Source organism: Muntiacus reevesi, chromosome 16 (genome assembly GCF_963930625.1).
Source record: "Muntiacus reevesi chromosome 16, mMunRee1.1, whole genome shotgun sequence".
Classification (NCBI taxonomy): Eukaryota; Metazoa; Chordata; class Mammalia; order Artiodactyla; family Cervidae; genus Muntiacus; species Muntiacus reevesi.
The window spans coordinates 53,484,605-53,500,013 of record NC_089264.1 but is presented as its reverse complement, the minus strand read 5'-3'; the positions used below and the strand labels follow the sequence as shown (position 1 = coordinate 53,500,013).

The following is a 15,409-nucleotide window of genomic DNA, read 5'->3' as shown; positions in this document are numbered from 1 at the left end:
TCAATATTAGATTGTAAGTATGTCCCTATATCTTCACAAAATCTTCATGAATAGTTTTAAATGGTGCATATTATTCCATCAAATGGATAGACAGTGGTTGACTTAGATATTTTATTATTATCCCATTGTCAAACATGCAGTTGTTGCTGTTTTTTGACTTTTTATAAATAATGTTACAACAACCTTTGCTATTAATTTGGACTCTGTTTTTCAGAATTCAGATATGAGTCAGCTAAGGATGAAGAAAAAAGATGGACATGGTGTCTCTCAGCAGATTATTAGTGTAAATTGAAAAAACATTAAGCCTACCTAAGTTAACCAGTATCTTAGGCATTGATTGTGAATAGTTACTTTATGATTTAAAAGTTATTCTTAAATTGCTGAGGTAGACAACAGAGATCCTCCAGTCAACATTTTGCTCTTTAATGATTCTTTGTAGTCTATAACAGGGCTGTACAATATAACTTCTTCTTGTTCACTGGTTCAGTCGCCTCTGACTCTTTGCGACCCCATGAACTGCAGCAGGCCCGGCTTCCCTGTCTTTCACCGTCTCCTGAGTTTGCTTGAATGCTGGGGTCCAGCCTTGGCAGGATCCAGGGGGCACCCTCAGGATGAACGGCGTCGGCAAGAGAGAGAGAAGACACGTGAGACCAGCCTTGATAGGGCCAAGTCTGTGTTTTACTTTTTGACAACCGGTTTTATACCCTTGCACAGAATGTTTTCAAGGTACAAGATGCTTACTCATGATTACACAGGATTAGCATTACATCATTTTGATTTTTAGGAAAAGCAGGATTTTTTTGCTTTCTAATTCTATAGTAATTTTTAGCACATGATCTTCTGGCCTTGGGGCTATTAATATTTTATGCAGGTCAGGTGATTGTAAACCTATTTTCTGTTTTTATGGTGACCTTAACTGAAAGGTAACAGTGTCATAGGGAAATAGTACAGAGTAGAATTATATTCTTGTTAATACAAAAATTAATCTTTCTGCAAAAGTTGTCAGTTGCGTTTATCTAAGAAGTTTACCCCATACTGACTCTGCGACTTTGGTGAGGCAGCTTCTGCCTAGCACTCCTGACTGACAATTAACAACCATCTCATTGTTACCACACTAGGGCTAAGTTCTTATTTCTCTAGATCTTTAACTATATTAACAATGGTTTTTATAACACAACCTTAGCACATTAAAGGCAAAAATACAGCAAGCATAAACACAACAAGCAAATCACAACCCAATAACCACCTATAGAACAATTTTTCTTATGTTTTCTAATAGGACTCCTTTAACTCTAAAAAGGGCTCTATATCTATTAGGGCTTTTATATAATCAAGTTCTTTATGCTATTTTATGATTAGGATATTATAAGCAATCATGCATATTAGTACCAAGTGCATAAATGCATTTGGCTAACAAACTACCAGCAAAGGAGTTTAAATTAAAACACTCCTTTCACGCTGAATAATCTCATAAAATACCACCACCTGGGAAACTTATTGATTAAAGTTCTAAATTGATTCTTAATTGGGAAGAGATCCGGGAAGGCCTTCCTGCCTGTGTCAGAGAAATTAGGGAGTAGTCCATTGAAGCAGGCATCAGAAAGACAGATATCATCTTTAAGGTGAGCGCCGGGGGCAGCTTTTCAAAATCCCTGAAAACCTGATCTGCCTTGCCTGCCAGGCTTTCTCCTCGTGACCTTGTCATGGGTGGGATCTCGTGAGCTGGCCTTTTCGAAAACCCCTGAAAACCTGATCTGCCTTGCCCGTCAGGTTTTCTCCCCTATGGCCTTTTTAGGGGTAGGGTCTCGTGTGTTGGCTCCCGGCACTTGAACTCATGTCCATTGAGTCAATGATGCCATCCAATCATCTCATCCTCTGTCACTGCCTTCTTCTCTTGCCCTCAATCTTTCCCAGCATCAGGGTCTGTTTCAGTGAGTCAGTTCTTTGCATCAGGTGGCCGAAGTATTGGAGCTTCAGCTTCAGCATCAGTCCTTTCAATGAATATTCAGGGTTGATTGGTTTGATCTCCTTGCTGTCCAAGGGACTCTCAAGAGTTTTCTCCAGCACCACACTTCGAAAGCACCAATTCTTCAGTGCTCAGCCTTCTTTATGGTCCAACTCTCACATCCATACATGACCACTGGAAAGACCATAGCTTTGACTGTATGTACCTTTGTCAGCAAAGTGATGTCTCTGGTTTTTAATACGCTGTCTAGGTTTGTCATAGCTTTTCTTCCAAGGAGCAAGCATCTTTTAATTTTGTGGCTGCAGTCACCATATGCAGTGATTTTGGAGCCCAAGAAAATAAAATCTGCCACTGTTCCCACTTTTCCCCCACTTTTTGTCATGGAGTGATGGGAACGGAGGCCATGATCTTAGTTTTTTGAATGTTGAGCTTTAAGCCAGCTTTTCACTCTCCTCTTTTACCTTTATCAAGAGGCTCTTGGGAAGATGGAAATGTTCTTTATCTGACCTGTCTAATATGAACCAGTTAGCCACATATGACTGTTGAGCATTTGAAATGTGGTTAGTCCACCTAAGGAACTGAATTTTAAATTTTATCTATTTTGAATTGACAAATTTAAATTGCTACTTGTGGTTAGTGAATGCTGCATTGGGTAGTGCAGTTCTATCAAGAGAATAACTAAACACTTCTATATGCTGTGCTTAGTTGCTTAGTCATGTCTGACTCTTTGCAACTCCATGGAATGTAGCCCAACAGGTTGCTCTGTCCATGGGATTCTCCAGGCAAGAATACTGGAGTGGGTTGCCATGCCCTCCTCCAGGGGATCTTCTCAACCCAGGGATCGAACCCAGGTTTTCTGCATTGCAAGCGGATTCTTTACCACCTGAGTGCAGGGAAGCCCAAGAATAAACACTCTAATAGTGCCTGTCTTTTCCTAAATACTCTAAGTGCTTTACACATTAATGTGTGTGATCCTCACTATGAATTTAACAAATAGTCTTTCAGTTACTTGGCTATATAAAAAATTGCCACAAAACTTAGTGGCTTAAAACAATGACTGCCAAAGAATTTGGGGCCACATTTTGAAACCGTTGTAGAAAGGTACAATCGTTTTGATTCCATTTTACAGATGAGGAAATTGAGAGCAGAGCAGTTAAACTTATTCAAGGTGACATGCCTAGTTAGTGGCCAAGCAATTATTTATGCTAGGCAGTCTGACCTTTCAGCTACAGTGCATCTCTATAATTCATGTTTCACTAATTTAGAGTCACATCTTCCTCAGCTTTTTCCATGGTGTGATAATTATGAGATTAAATGACTGACACCTGTCTATAAATCACAAACTGTGAATTCATAGTATTTTCAAGTGTTTCCTAGAGGTCAAGTTAATGATGAACACCCATTCTTAACCACCTGATTGAGGAGGAGATGCTTGGCTTCAATGCTGGGCCCCCCGTTTTCATTCCTGTTTCTGCTGCTCCCTAAAGAGAATTTACCACTTCCAGATTGAAACCGACCATGATTCTGCGTAAAACTCTTTCAGTCTTAACACGTTGCCTGCTTTATCTATTCTTGTTGCATGGAATATGTTTTTTAAAAGGAATTAATAAATGAAATGCTTAGAATTACTAAGGGAGTTAAATATTTCTTCATTTTTACTGAAATTAAGTCTTGATGTTAAACCCTAATTTGGATGTTTGCATATATTTAGGGAAGTGTGTGTGTGTACTCTTTTTTATTCATTCATCCATTTATTAATTATATTCTTGGGAGAGAAATCAGAATAAATATGTAGCTTATCCCCGAATTCTAGAGGTTTCATGATAATATAAAGAATGCCACCTTTTACAAAACCTGAGAAACCAGCAGTTTCCTTTCATGGGCAGAGATAATGGTTATTTCCATCTGAAAGTGAGACAGCCCTCTGTTTGATACTGTTTACTGCAGTGATGAAATGTGGTCATTTCACACCTGGTGTTTGTCCTCATGTGATCGTTACAATACAGTTCTTTTTTTCCCCCCACCAAAATATTCTCAAGAGAGTTTATAGTTAAATGCATCTAGATTTCTGCTTTCTGGGTTTCTTAAGCAATATGCGTAAATCTCTGTGATGCAGAAAACTTCATTGTATCACTTCAGAATCTGAGTACCCCAAATAATGAGACTTCACTTCAGTCAAACCCCACATTTTCCTTTAGTCTCATCCTTCCTGACGTCACCTCCTTGGTGTGACAACTCCCTTTTCATCTTGTGTGTGTGAATTGATCCTTGGCTGAATTTCCACACAGTCGGCTCTTTCTCCGTTATCTTAACTGGCGGAATCATTGATTGTACGAGCTGGGCTCCCTCCTTCATGGAGGTGACTCAGTTCCCTGGATATCCTGGCACGCTCGTGGGCCCAGATAGCTAGCTGCTTCTGGTGTAAGTCCATGTGGAACTCTCACTTGTCCAGAAGCAAATGGCTCCTTCTCCGCCATAGAGGCCCCCTTCCCAGCCGCACTGTTTCTGAGGTCATAAAACAGGTCCCCACTGTTCCTGTTTCTTTTAGCGCCCCGTGCAGACCTTCTCCTGCCCAGGCGTTCACTTATTTAGCGCCTGTTTCCCTACAGGCTCCACGTTGGCACTGGTCATGCTATCTTGCTTTCCATTCTCTATCCAGCTCCCAGCTGGTGCTTTTCATGGAACAGTCATGCCATAAATGATCATTCGGGTTGGTAAGCAGACACGCAAATGCATGCACTTTCATTTTTATATGTGCGCCCCTAGGCCCCAAACCCGATGCATCCTGGATTTGTCTCTTTTTTCATGTACTAGGTCAGTCAGTTTACTATATCTTTCTGGGACATATGCTCCTTGAGGACAAGGGTCTTTGTTTTGCTCAGGGGTAAGTCACAAATGCCTAAAATGATGCCTGCTGTGTAGTTGAGCATTTGCTTTCTTGTAGAAATGGTTCTAGATGTTTTATGTGTATTCATTTATTTCATCTTCATAACAAGCCTCGAGGGGTGGGTTGGGTACTATTAGTATGTCTGTTCATAAGAAACCAAGGCATGGAGATTAAGTTATTGCCCAGATTCACACGGCTGCAAAGTGGTGGAGCTGGGACTTGACCCCAAGTCTCCTGAGTCGGTGCTTTTAGCCGTTGAGGACTCTGCTATGATACCACCTAATGATGGTGTGTGTCCTCTGTGTGGACCCTTTGCTGAAACTCTGTGCATTCACTCCACGATGTATAGATAATCTCACGGATGAAGAAGCAGAGGCTGGCTTGGAGAGCTTAAAAAAAAAAAAATTACCCTAAGGTGGCCCCGATGATGAGTAGCAGGGTCAGGATAGGAGCTCAAGCCCATGTGCCTGTCCTGCCGGACCTGCCAGCCTCTGCCTGGCCTGTGGTTTTGGAAACAGATTCACGTTTAACAGGAACATTTCCCAAGGTTGTCAGATGTTCCTTGTCTCCAGTAGACATCTGATGCGGCTGTGTGTGTTTCTTCCTCAGATCATAGTCGCAGCCATCCGTTACCCTCCAAAACCGAGACGACGCCCTCGCCCACGAACAACACTGGGAATGGACACCCGGAATATATCGCGTATGCGCTTGTCCCTGTGTTCTTCGTCATGGGTCTCTTTGGCGTCCTCATTTGCCACCTGCTTAAGAAGAAGGGCTATCGATGTACAACAGAAGCTGAGCAAGATGTTGAAGGAGAAAAGGTTGAAAAGATAGGTAAAAATCTGGATTATTTTTTTTGTGGGAATGTTGAGTGCAGACAATTTTTTAATAAGAAATGAGTCATGTATGTTTTCTGTCTCTGTAAGGCAAATGATCCATCTTTTTTCATCAAAATATATTTGATGTAATAACATTATGTAAATTTAAAGTGTGCAACACGTTATTCCGGTGCATTTATATATTGTAATATGATTACCATTGTAGTGATGTTTAACACCTCTATCACATAATTGTCAGTTGTTTTTAGGGTAAGAATCATTCAATTGTAGCCTCTCTGCAAGTTTGATAATTATAGTACAGAAAAAGCAGAGGAACCAGTGATCAAATTGCCAACATCTGTTGGATCATAGCAAAAGAGAATTCCAGAAAAACATCTATTTCTTCTCATTGACTACTTGAGCAATGGATCTTCTTTATCCATTTATTCTTTGACGGACATTAGGATGTTTCCATATCTTGGCTAGCTTGAATAATTCTGCAGTAAACATAGGAGTGCATATTATCTTTCCACTTTCACTTCCTGTTTTCATCTCCTTTGGGTATGTACCCAGAAGTGGAATTGCTGGATCATATGATCTACTTTTAATTTTTTGAGGAATGTCCATATTGTTTTCCATAGAGGCAGTTCCAATTTATGTTTCCACCAACTATGCACAAGGGTTCCCTTTTCTCTACACCCTCACCAACACTTTTACAAAATGATCCATCTTAAAGGCAGATACTGTGGTTTAGCATCATTGTAAATATTTTAGGAACCACACCTAGAGTTAGAAACTTTGCTTTCATTTATTAAATATCTACTAAGTCATTTACTGTTATTTATCTTGTGGCCTTAGGCAAGTTAATATGTTCTAAATCACTGCTATGTTTAACTTAAATTTAATTTTATTAATTTAATTAAAATTTTAATTTAAATGAGGATAGTAATCTCCACCTTGTAAGAAGACTGTGAAATTAGAGAGAAGATACATTTGGTGTTTGTCACAAATGGCACTCAGTATATTTTAACCATTGGGCTTCCTGGCTCAGATGGTGAAGAATCCACCTGCAGTGCTGGTAGACACAGGAGACTAGGGTTGGATCCCTGAGTTGGAAAGATCCCCTGCAGAAGGGCATGGCTACCCACTCCAATATTCTTGCCTGGGAAATCCCGTGGACAGAAGAGCCTGCCGGGCTACAGTCCATAGGATCACAAAGAGCTGGACATGACTGAGCACCTAACACTTTGACTTTTTTCATATAGTAACCCTTACTGTTGCAGTTGAATTAGATTCTAATAAGAACAATAGGAAAACTGAATAGGTCTCACCATTTTTGTGCTGCTACTTTTGCTGGGGGAGTTAATCTTTTAAAATCTCTTTGGTAGTGCAAAAGTAATTGTGGTTTTGCATTGTTGAGCTTTGCCATTTGATATTGGAATACTTTCTTCAACATGGTTATGTTATACATCATTTTAATGTGTATGTTTTATGTTTTTTGCTAATGAATTATTACTTGCTGCTTATTTTATATGTATTTTAGACTATGGAAATGATGTTAGACAGAAAATTTTCTTATTTGAGTTCAAAATGGGTCAGAAAGCAGTGGAGACAACTCGTAACAACAACAACGCATTTGGCCCAGGAACTGCTAATGAATGTACAGTTGCAGTGGTGGTTCCAGAAAGTTTGCAAAGGAGACGAGAGTCTTGAAGATGAGGAGCGCAGTGGCCAGACATCTGAAGTTCATAACGACCAATTGAGAAGATCTTTGAAGCTGATTCTCTTACAACTGCAGGAGAAGTTGCTGAAGAATTCAGTGTTGACCATTCTATGTTGTTTGGTATTTTGAAGCAAATTGAAAAGGCAAAAAAGCTTGATAAGGGGAGGTCCTCATGAGCTGACTGCAAATCAAAAAAAACTGTCATTTTGAAGTGTCGTCCTCTCTTATTCTATGCAACAATGACAAACCATTTCTCGATCAGATTGTGACATGCGATGAAAAGTGAATTTTATACAAGCAGAGACAACCAGCTCAGTGTTTGAATGGAGAAGACACTCCAAAGCACTTCCCGAAGCCAAACTTCCATCAAAAAAAGGTCATGGCCACTGTCTGGTGGTCTTCGGTCTGTCTGATCCACTACAGCTTTCTGAATCCTGGAAAAACGATTACATCTGAGAAGTATTCTCAGAAAATTGATGAGATGCACTGAAAACTGATGCGTGTAGCTGACATTGGTCAACAAAAAAAGATACATTTTTTTCCACAACAACACCCATTTGCACGTTGCACAACCAGCGCTTCAAAAGTTGAATGAATTGGGCTATAAAGGTTTTTCTCATCTGTCATATTGCCAAGTAGCCAACTAACTACTGCTGCTTCAAGCATCTTGACAACTTTTTTCAGGGAAAATGAAAATGCTTTCACAACCAGGAGGTAGAAAATGCTTTCCAAGAGTTCATCAAATCCCGTAGCACAGATTTTTATGGTACAAGGATCAACAAACTTATTTCTCTTTGGCAAAAATATTTTGAGTGTAATGGCTCCTATTTTGATTACTAAAGATGTGTTTGAGCCTAGTTATAATGATTTAAAATCAGGGTCCAAAACTGTAATTACTATTGCACCAACCCAATATGAGGTTGGAGTTTATGTTTATTAAGTAAATGGTTGTGTGAACAGTGCAGTGAAAATATGACAAGAGCTGGCACCTTTGCACTGACCTCAGAGTGTCTCAGCATTTCCTCCTCACATGGAGTTGCTGGATTGTATTTGAAAACCCTGAGAGATGAAGTCCTGTTTTCACCACAGATGTACTTTCCAACTATCCTTTGGGCCTTGGGGATTAGTCGGTAACTCTCCTTATCCTTTTCAGACCTCAAAGTGCAGTTTTTACAGAAAGGCGACATTTGGAGTAGGTCACCCTTCAAGTGGGATCAAGGGCAGAGTTGGGGAGCTTCTTCGTTCCTTGCCAGCTTGCTGGCCTGTTGGTTTTTCCCACCCCCACTGACCTTTGAGGCAGGGAGTGAGCACAGTCACACGATGAGTCATGTGTGAGTCTCTGAGCAAACCGAGGCTGAATGTTTGTCAACAGAAAGCGGGACCTCTCTCTCCCACCCTCTGCAGAGGCTGTGTCGGTCGGCTCAGTGGTCAGCATGTGCACTGTCTAATTGGACGTGCGTGTTCATGGGGAGGGAGTGGCTTGGGTGGAGAAGACACTTCTCCATATTACATGGGTGAGATGCCACACCATGATTTCTAGGTCAGCCCCCCTTCTTCTTTCTTGTGTAATGGAAGCGAATGATAAGGATCAGTTTCAGACTGAAGGTTTGACTTTTTTTTTTTTCCCCTGAAGACTATCCCATGTACAGAGTCTCAGAGTAAACTGAGTTTGTAGGTAACTAACCATGGCCAACATTTAGATCATTTGGAAGTATATTTAAGTCTTGTGAAGACAGAGGTGAATAATTACCCAATTTAAGAAATAAATTAATACTCTGTATATGGTATATCTACAATGAAAATGAAATCAAAGAAGGTTTTATTTTAATTATCTTTCTTCTTTCCATTTCCCCTTTGAGTTTAACAAAATGATGAGAGAGAAGTAATAGTTGTAAGGACTGGTAAAGACATCTTGGAAATTAAGCGTGTGTCTGGACTTTAGAAGATATGGATGGGCAGTTTGCACCTGTTCTGCCGAGAAAGTCGCTGTGTGCTTTTGGTCAGGTGTGCTAAGAGAAAAGGTGTGTTAAAAGAAAGCAGAGCTCTCAGCACCGTGGGTCGTCAGCTGAGCTTTCTGGAGGCTGTTCAGGGAAGTCTAAGCCTCTGAGACTGCATGTCTCTTTGCCCTGATGCAGGTGGGCAATTGTAACCTGTCCTCCCTTCCTCTTTCTCTTTCAGAGTTGAACGACAGTGTAAATGAAAATACTGACACCGTTGGGCAGATTGTCCAATACATCATGAAAAACGAAGGTATGGCTGTTTTAGTGTCCAGAACAATTCATTATTCACAGTTTATTAAAAACCTGCTTCAAAAACATGTTTTATTAAAAACCAGGATTCCCCTGTCAATGTTTCTGAAGTTATTGGTAGCACCGTCCACCTAAGCTCACAAATAGCCCAGCTTTCAGCATTATCCTATCAGCAGAGTTTCACAGAAGTGAGTTTTCTAAGAGTCAGTGGGTCTGAGTGTTGCCAAGTCAGCCCTGGAGGCTTACCTTTTAACCCTGGTGTTGCCTTGATTTGGGGAAAGTCTTATCACCACATGAGCCTCAGTTTCTTCCTCTAAAATCATATTTACCTCATGGTATTATTGTGGCATATTGCTGCTTGGTATAATAAGCACTCAAATATTATCTATTCATTTTTTTCTGCTTTTAAACATACTGTGGTAAAATACACTAAACGTAGAATTTGCTGCTGTACCCATTTTAAAATGTACAATTTATTGCCATTAAGTACATTCACCACGGAGAAGGAAATGGCAACCTACTCCAGTCTCCTTGCCTGGGAAATCCCATGGACAGAGGAACCTGGCAGGCCACAGTCCATGGGGTTGCAGAGTCGGACACGACTGAGCGCATACACACTCACACACACATGCTCACAATAGTGTACAAAGATCACCAGTATCTGGTTTCAGAAGCTTTTCATCATCCCAAACTCTGTACGCGCTGAGCAGTCACTCCCCATTCTCCACCCTCTTCCCCTCCAGCCTCTGGCAACCCTTCCTCTGCTTTCTGCCTCTGTGAGTTCACCTATGCTATGATCTATTCTTAAGTGTTAAAGCTTTTAAAAAGTCTAGGCTTCTCTGGGGGCTCAGTTAGTCAAGAATCCGTCTGTAATACAGGAGACCCAGGTTCAGTCCCTGGGTTGGGAAGATGCCCTGGAGAAGGAAATGGCATCCCACTCCAGTATTCTTGCCTGGAAGATCCCATGGGCAGAGGAGCCTGGTGGGCTGCAGTCCATGGGGTCACAAAGTTGGACATGACTGAGCGACTAAACCACCACCACCGAGCTTTAATGACTTTAAGCGTTTTTTCCGTTCTGAAATGTATCCTAAAGCCCTGTCTTCTTGAATGGAGAATTAGGTTAATCCTGATTAGATAAATCAGGGTCATTTTTCTGACGCATTGCTGATCGTGTCCACAAGATACCACACCCCAAGTGACTTTGGAGGCGTGTGGCACTCCTGCCCACATACCTGTGAACTAAAAGTGCCACCTCATATCGGTAAACAAAGAAGGTCATAGCCATCAAGCCCTCCGTTACAGTGCCCCCGTGGTGAACCCTGAGGGAACCCAAGGAGGAAGGAATAGCTGCCATCTAGCAACCGTCAGCCTACACCGCTCCCTGACTATGAGTCCTCAGGAAACTCAGGAGGTGAAAATACTTGATACCGGCCCCAGATAGCTGAGGTGCATATCAAAGGAATGATTTCAGCGAGCCCAGACTCTTACATCTTCCCATACATGGAAAAGCGCTGAATTCCTTGACTTGGGGTGTCTGGTTTTCTTTTATTAACAGTAGCAGTTTGACGTTCTGACCACCTGGTCTTTATTTGCAAAAATTCTCATATATCTTGGCTCCCTCCCTTGTCTCCCCGTAGCAGTCTCTGAGTCATCTGAGAGTCTGGTCTCCTGAGCTTAAGTCCTCAGATTTGTCCACTGAATAAAACGTAACTCTCAGCATTTAGGTTGCGCATAACTTTTAGGTCACAGTTTTTTCCGCCAGCATATCCAGTAGCCCTGTGCTTTGAATTCTCATGAGAAGGTAAAACAAAATGTTTCCTTGGGCTCCCTCTGGGCCCTGGTTAACACTGCCTCAGGCAGCAGGCACTGGCGCAGCCGAGTCCTTTGTCTGAAGGCTGAGATACCTCCGCACTGCTCAGGAGATACCTGCCTTTTCTTCCCAGCCCCTCTGTGGGGTCCTCTGTCCCCATCGCCTCAGATTAACCAGAGCGCCTGCCTGGCCCAGGCTGCAGTCAGTCTTCTGACCTAGAGAAGCAGCAACTTCACATGCTTCAGCACACTTTTCATTTCTTCTTTACAGAGTGGACTTCACATATTTGGCATTGATCTAGGTGCTTCATGTGCATGATATCATTTAGTCCTCACAATGTTCCTCTGGAGTTGATATTATTATACCCATTTTACAGATGAAGAAAGGAAGACTCCCAGTGGTTGGTCACGTGGTGAGGGAGTAGTGCCGCCCTACATGGGCCTCTTCCATCTGTACCGCATTGCCTTGCCTCTCTTCTAGTTTGTCACTTTCAGTTTCTCCAGGATTGAAAACCAGATAGTCTAACTTAATAGGGTGATGTTTAACATAACAAAAAAGACAGTGATCAATTGGATTCGGTATCTGTTTTATAAAGACCTTCTCTTGCGGCTCAGCTGGTAAAGAATCCACCTGCAATGCAGGAGACCTGGGTTTGATCCCTGGGTTGGGAAGATCCCCTGGAGAAGGAAGAGGCTACCTACTCCAATATTCCGGCCTAGAGAATTCCATGGACTGTATAGTCCATAGGGTCGCAGAGTCAGACTCAGTGACTTTCACTTTCACTTTTTTTCACTTTTCCTTTGGGGAGCAGTATTTGGTGATGCTATTCTTGAGGACTCAGTGGTGCATATTTCTTTTGCTTAAAGAAGTGGATTTTAATTTGCATAAGAAGCACACAAATCTGTCATTGGCATAAAAGCTCCAGCCATTCCAGAAGTGCCCCGAGCAAGGTGTGGCTGGCCCTGCACCTCTCCTGGTTCTTGCATAGTCGAAACTGCCTTCATGTACATGTATGTGTATGGTTGAGTCCCATTGCTCTCTGTATGAAACTATCACGACTTGGTTAAAGAGCTGTTCTCCAGTACAGCTTCCCTGGTGGCTCAGGTGGTAAAGAATCTGCCTGCGATGCAGGACACCTGGATTTGATCCCTGGGTCAGAAAGATCCCCTGGAGGAGGAAATGACAACCCATTCCAGTATCCTTCTTGGAGCATTCCATGCACAGAGGAGCCTGGTGCGCTACAGTCCATGAGGTCGCAGAGTCAAACAAGACTGAGTGGTTATCACTCACTCCAATACACAATAAAAAGTTGGGGGAAAGAGAGAGAGAGAGAAAGAAAGAAACCGCCTTCATGGCTTTGGGAAGCTTGGAGAGCTGTGGGACCTGGTCCTCTGAAGCAGCTGCTGAGTGAGTGAGTGCTGCGTGAGGGGTTCCTGAGGGGTGAGTGGTGTGAAATGTCAGCTGTGAACACTTTGCTGGGGGCTGAAGTTCTCCCGTATAACTTCATACTTGGCACTGAATGCTTGCTAACTGCCAGGCCTGTTCTGAGGGTTTTCTGGGAGCCCTATGATTCAGATGTATCGTTTCCAATTTATTGTTGAGAAACCGAGGTCCACAGCATATAACTAACTTGCCCGCGTCGCCCTGCTGCAAGTAGCAGAGTTGAGATTTGAACTCTAGCCTCTGACGTCAGAGTCCATCCTGTGTACTGTCACTGCTTCTTCCTGGTGTCAGGAAAGATGGACGATAAGCTTCCTCCTTTCAAAGAGATAACATATACAGCTGGGGCATTTTATAGAGCTCTAAATATTAATGCATTAAATTACCCAAACTACCTTATGAAGTCAGCCCTGTTACCACCCCATTTTGCAGATGAGGAAACAGAGGCCCAGAGGGTAAGAAAGTCGCCTAAGGTCATCAAGCTGGCCTGTGGCTCTTTTCTTCTGTTACAGCCGAGGTGAAACCTGTGGGTCCCTGCAGGAAGCAGACTGTATAATTTCCTCACTCCCACACTCACAGACTCTAGGACTCCTCTTCTTTTTTAATTATGTCCTTTTCCTTTTGGAAAGTAGCTTTTGAGTTTCTGCTGCCTTGATTACCAGTGGAGTAATCAAAGCACTGATTTCATTCTTTCTCCTCTGCTCCCCAGTTCTTTGCCTTCTGTCTTTCTTATTCTTCACCCTTCTCCATGTAAGGGCCTTCGTCTGTCCGCCTGAGATTTCTTCTGTGACCTCATCCTGTGTGCGGCCTTGGTTCTCCTTGGCCTCCAGGAGACATCTGATGTCACTGGGTACTCACACAGAGTGACCTCTCCAGCTTCCAGCCTGAGCCGAAACCACAGCTGGGGGATTAAATAGGTGCTTGGGTCTCTTACCAGTTTATAACCTAGTTTTATTAGTTTGCCTTGGAGACTTAAATTCTCTGTACAACAAAATGTATTTTTCTTTTCTTTGTCATTAACAGACTCTGAACTTAATATCCATTTAGACCTCCATGTTGAGGTTAATTAACTTTCTATTTTTTTAAATAGCACACTATAACATAATTTTTCTTTAAACATTGGAGAAAAAATGAATAAGATTGAGTACAAACCATTACCCTTTTCCCATGTTTATTTAGGTTTTTTTTGCCTATACTTACATATTTTAAAACACATTTCTGATATATGACTCATCTTCTGGTTTGCATTTTTAATTTGGCTAAGGGGGTAATATTTCACCAGTACTCATGGTGACATTCTTGTTTATGGTTTAAACCTATCATGTCTTGGATGTTGCAAATCACATTTCGTTTAGACAAATATCTCTTGTAGGATGAATTTATTGGCTAAGCTGCACACTGATTATTTTCCGACTAGCCTGTAATCCTTTCTAAACAGAGCAGGACCAGAAGAGCATTTCACTGCGGAAGTTTGGAAAGAACCTGCAACTCTCCAGCTGGGCTTCTCTGCCAGGGCCGGACACTGTCTGAAAATAGCAGCACCTGTCAGTATTGTGATTACTGTCCAAGCACCCCCTGATTATGGTTATTTACACTGGGCAGAAGAGAGGGGTCCCTTGGTGAAATTCTTATCTTGGCACTCAATTTGTGTGATGGCTAAAAGGATTTCTTCATAAACTATCATCATCACTGAGTAGATCTCTGAAGCTTGCTATAATGATTATGCAAACATCCTGTGAACTGTTAAACCATCATCATGTGGGTGGAGACTCAGAAGGAGTAGGGAGGAGTTGGTTGGGGTGAAATTCACCCACCCTAGACCAGGTTTTTGTATCTAGGTCTGTTTCTAGCTGTGGGATTCTGGACAGTCAGTTACAGTCTTTAGGCCTCAGTCTCTATCTGTAAAATGGGGATGATAATTCTGCCCGCTATTAGAGTGAGTCAAACATGGGAGGTCTACAAAGCTTTTTGACAGTGGCTGGCACATACCAGGATCTTGCCTTGAATGTAAGGGAAAACTTTAAAGAGGATAATGGTGGGAGAGAAAGCAGGGCTGATTTTGACTACTCTATGCATATTATCAGGCAGAAGTTCAGGAGAGAGGAAACAGTGTCTGGAAATGACTGCCCACTAGATAATTTCCCCTGTTCTTGACAGGTTTTGCTTGCCCTGTAACTGACTCCTCCCATCCTTTGGACGCCCATGAAAGGAAGTAGAGTTGGACAGAATGTTGACAAGTGGAGGGGAGAGGGCTTCCCTTGTGGTCCAGTGGCTAAGAATTAGCCTCCCAATGGAGAGGATGCAGGTTCGATCTTGGGTCAGGGAGCTAAGATCCCTCATGCTTCGGAGCAACTAAGCCCGTGTGCAACTACTGGGCCTGTGCACCATAAAGAAAGATTCCCACAAGATGCAACAAAGATCCCAACACGGCCAAATAAAAAATTTTTTTTTTAAAAGGTGTAGGGGAAACCATCTCTTGGAGTTTATTGAAGTTATGAGTAACCACAAGGAGATGT

General features: G+C 42.2%; 1 protein-coding gene across 1 annotated transcript in view; it reads left to right on the top strand.

Annotated features, from left to right (window-relative positions):
* Positions 1–15,409, top strand: part of RELL1 (RELT like 1) — a 76,773-nt gene that overhangs the window by 36,097 nt on the left and 25,267 nt on the right. Inside the window, exons 2-3 of the mRNA XM_065907414.1 lie at positions 5,463–5,687; positions 9,573–9,644. Coding sequence (XP_065763486.1) covers positions 5,463–5,687; positions 9,573–9,644 — 297 coding nt within the window. The remainder of the gene's footprint in view (positions 1–5,462; positions 5,688–9,572; positions 9,645–15,409) is intronic.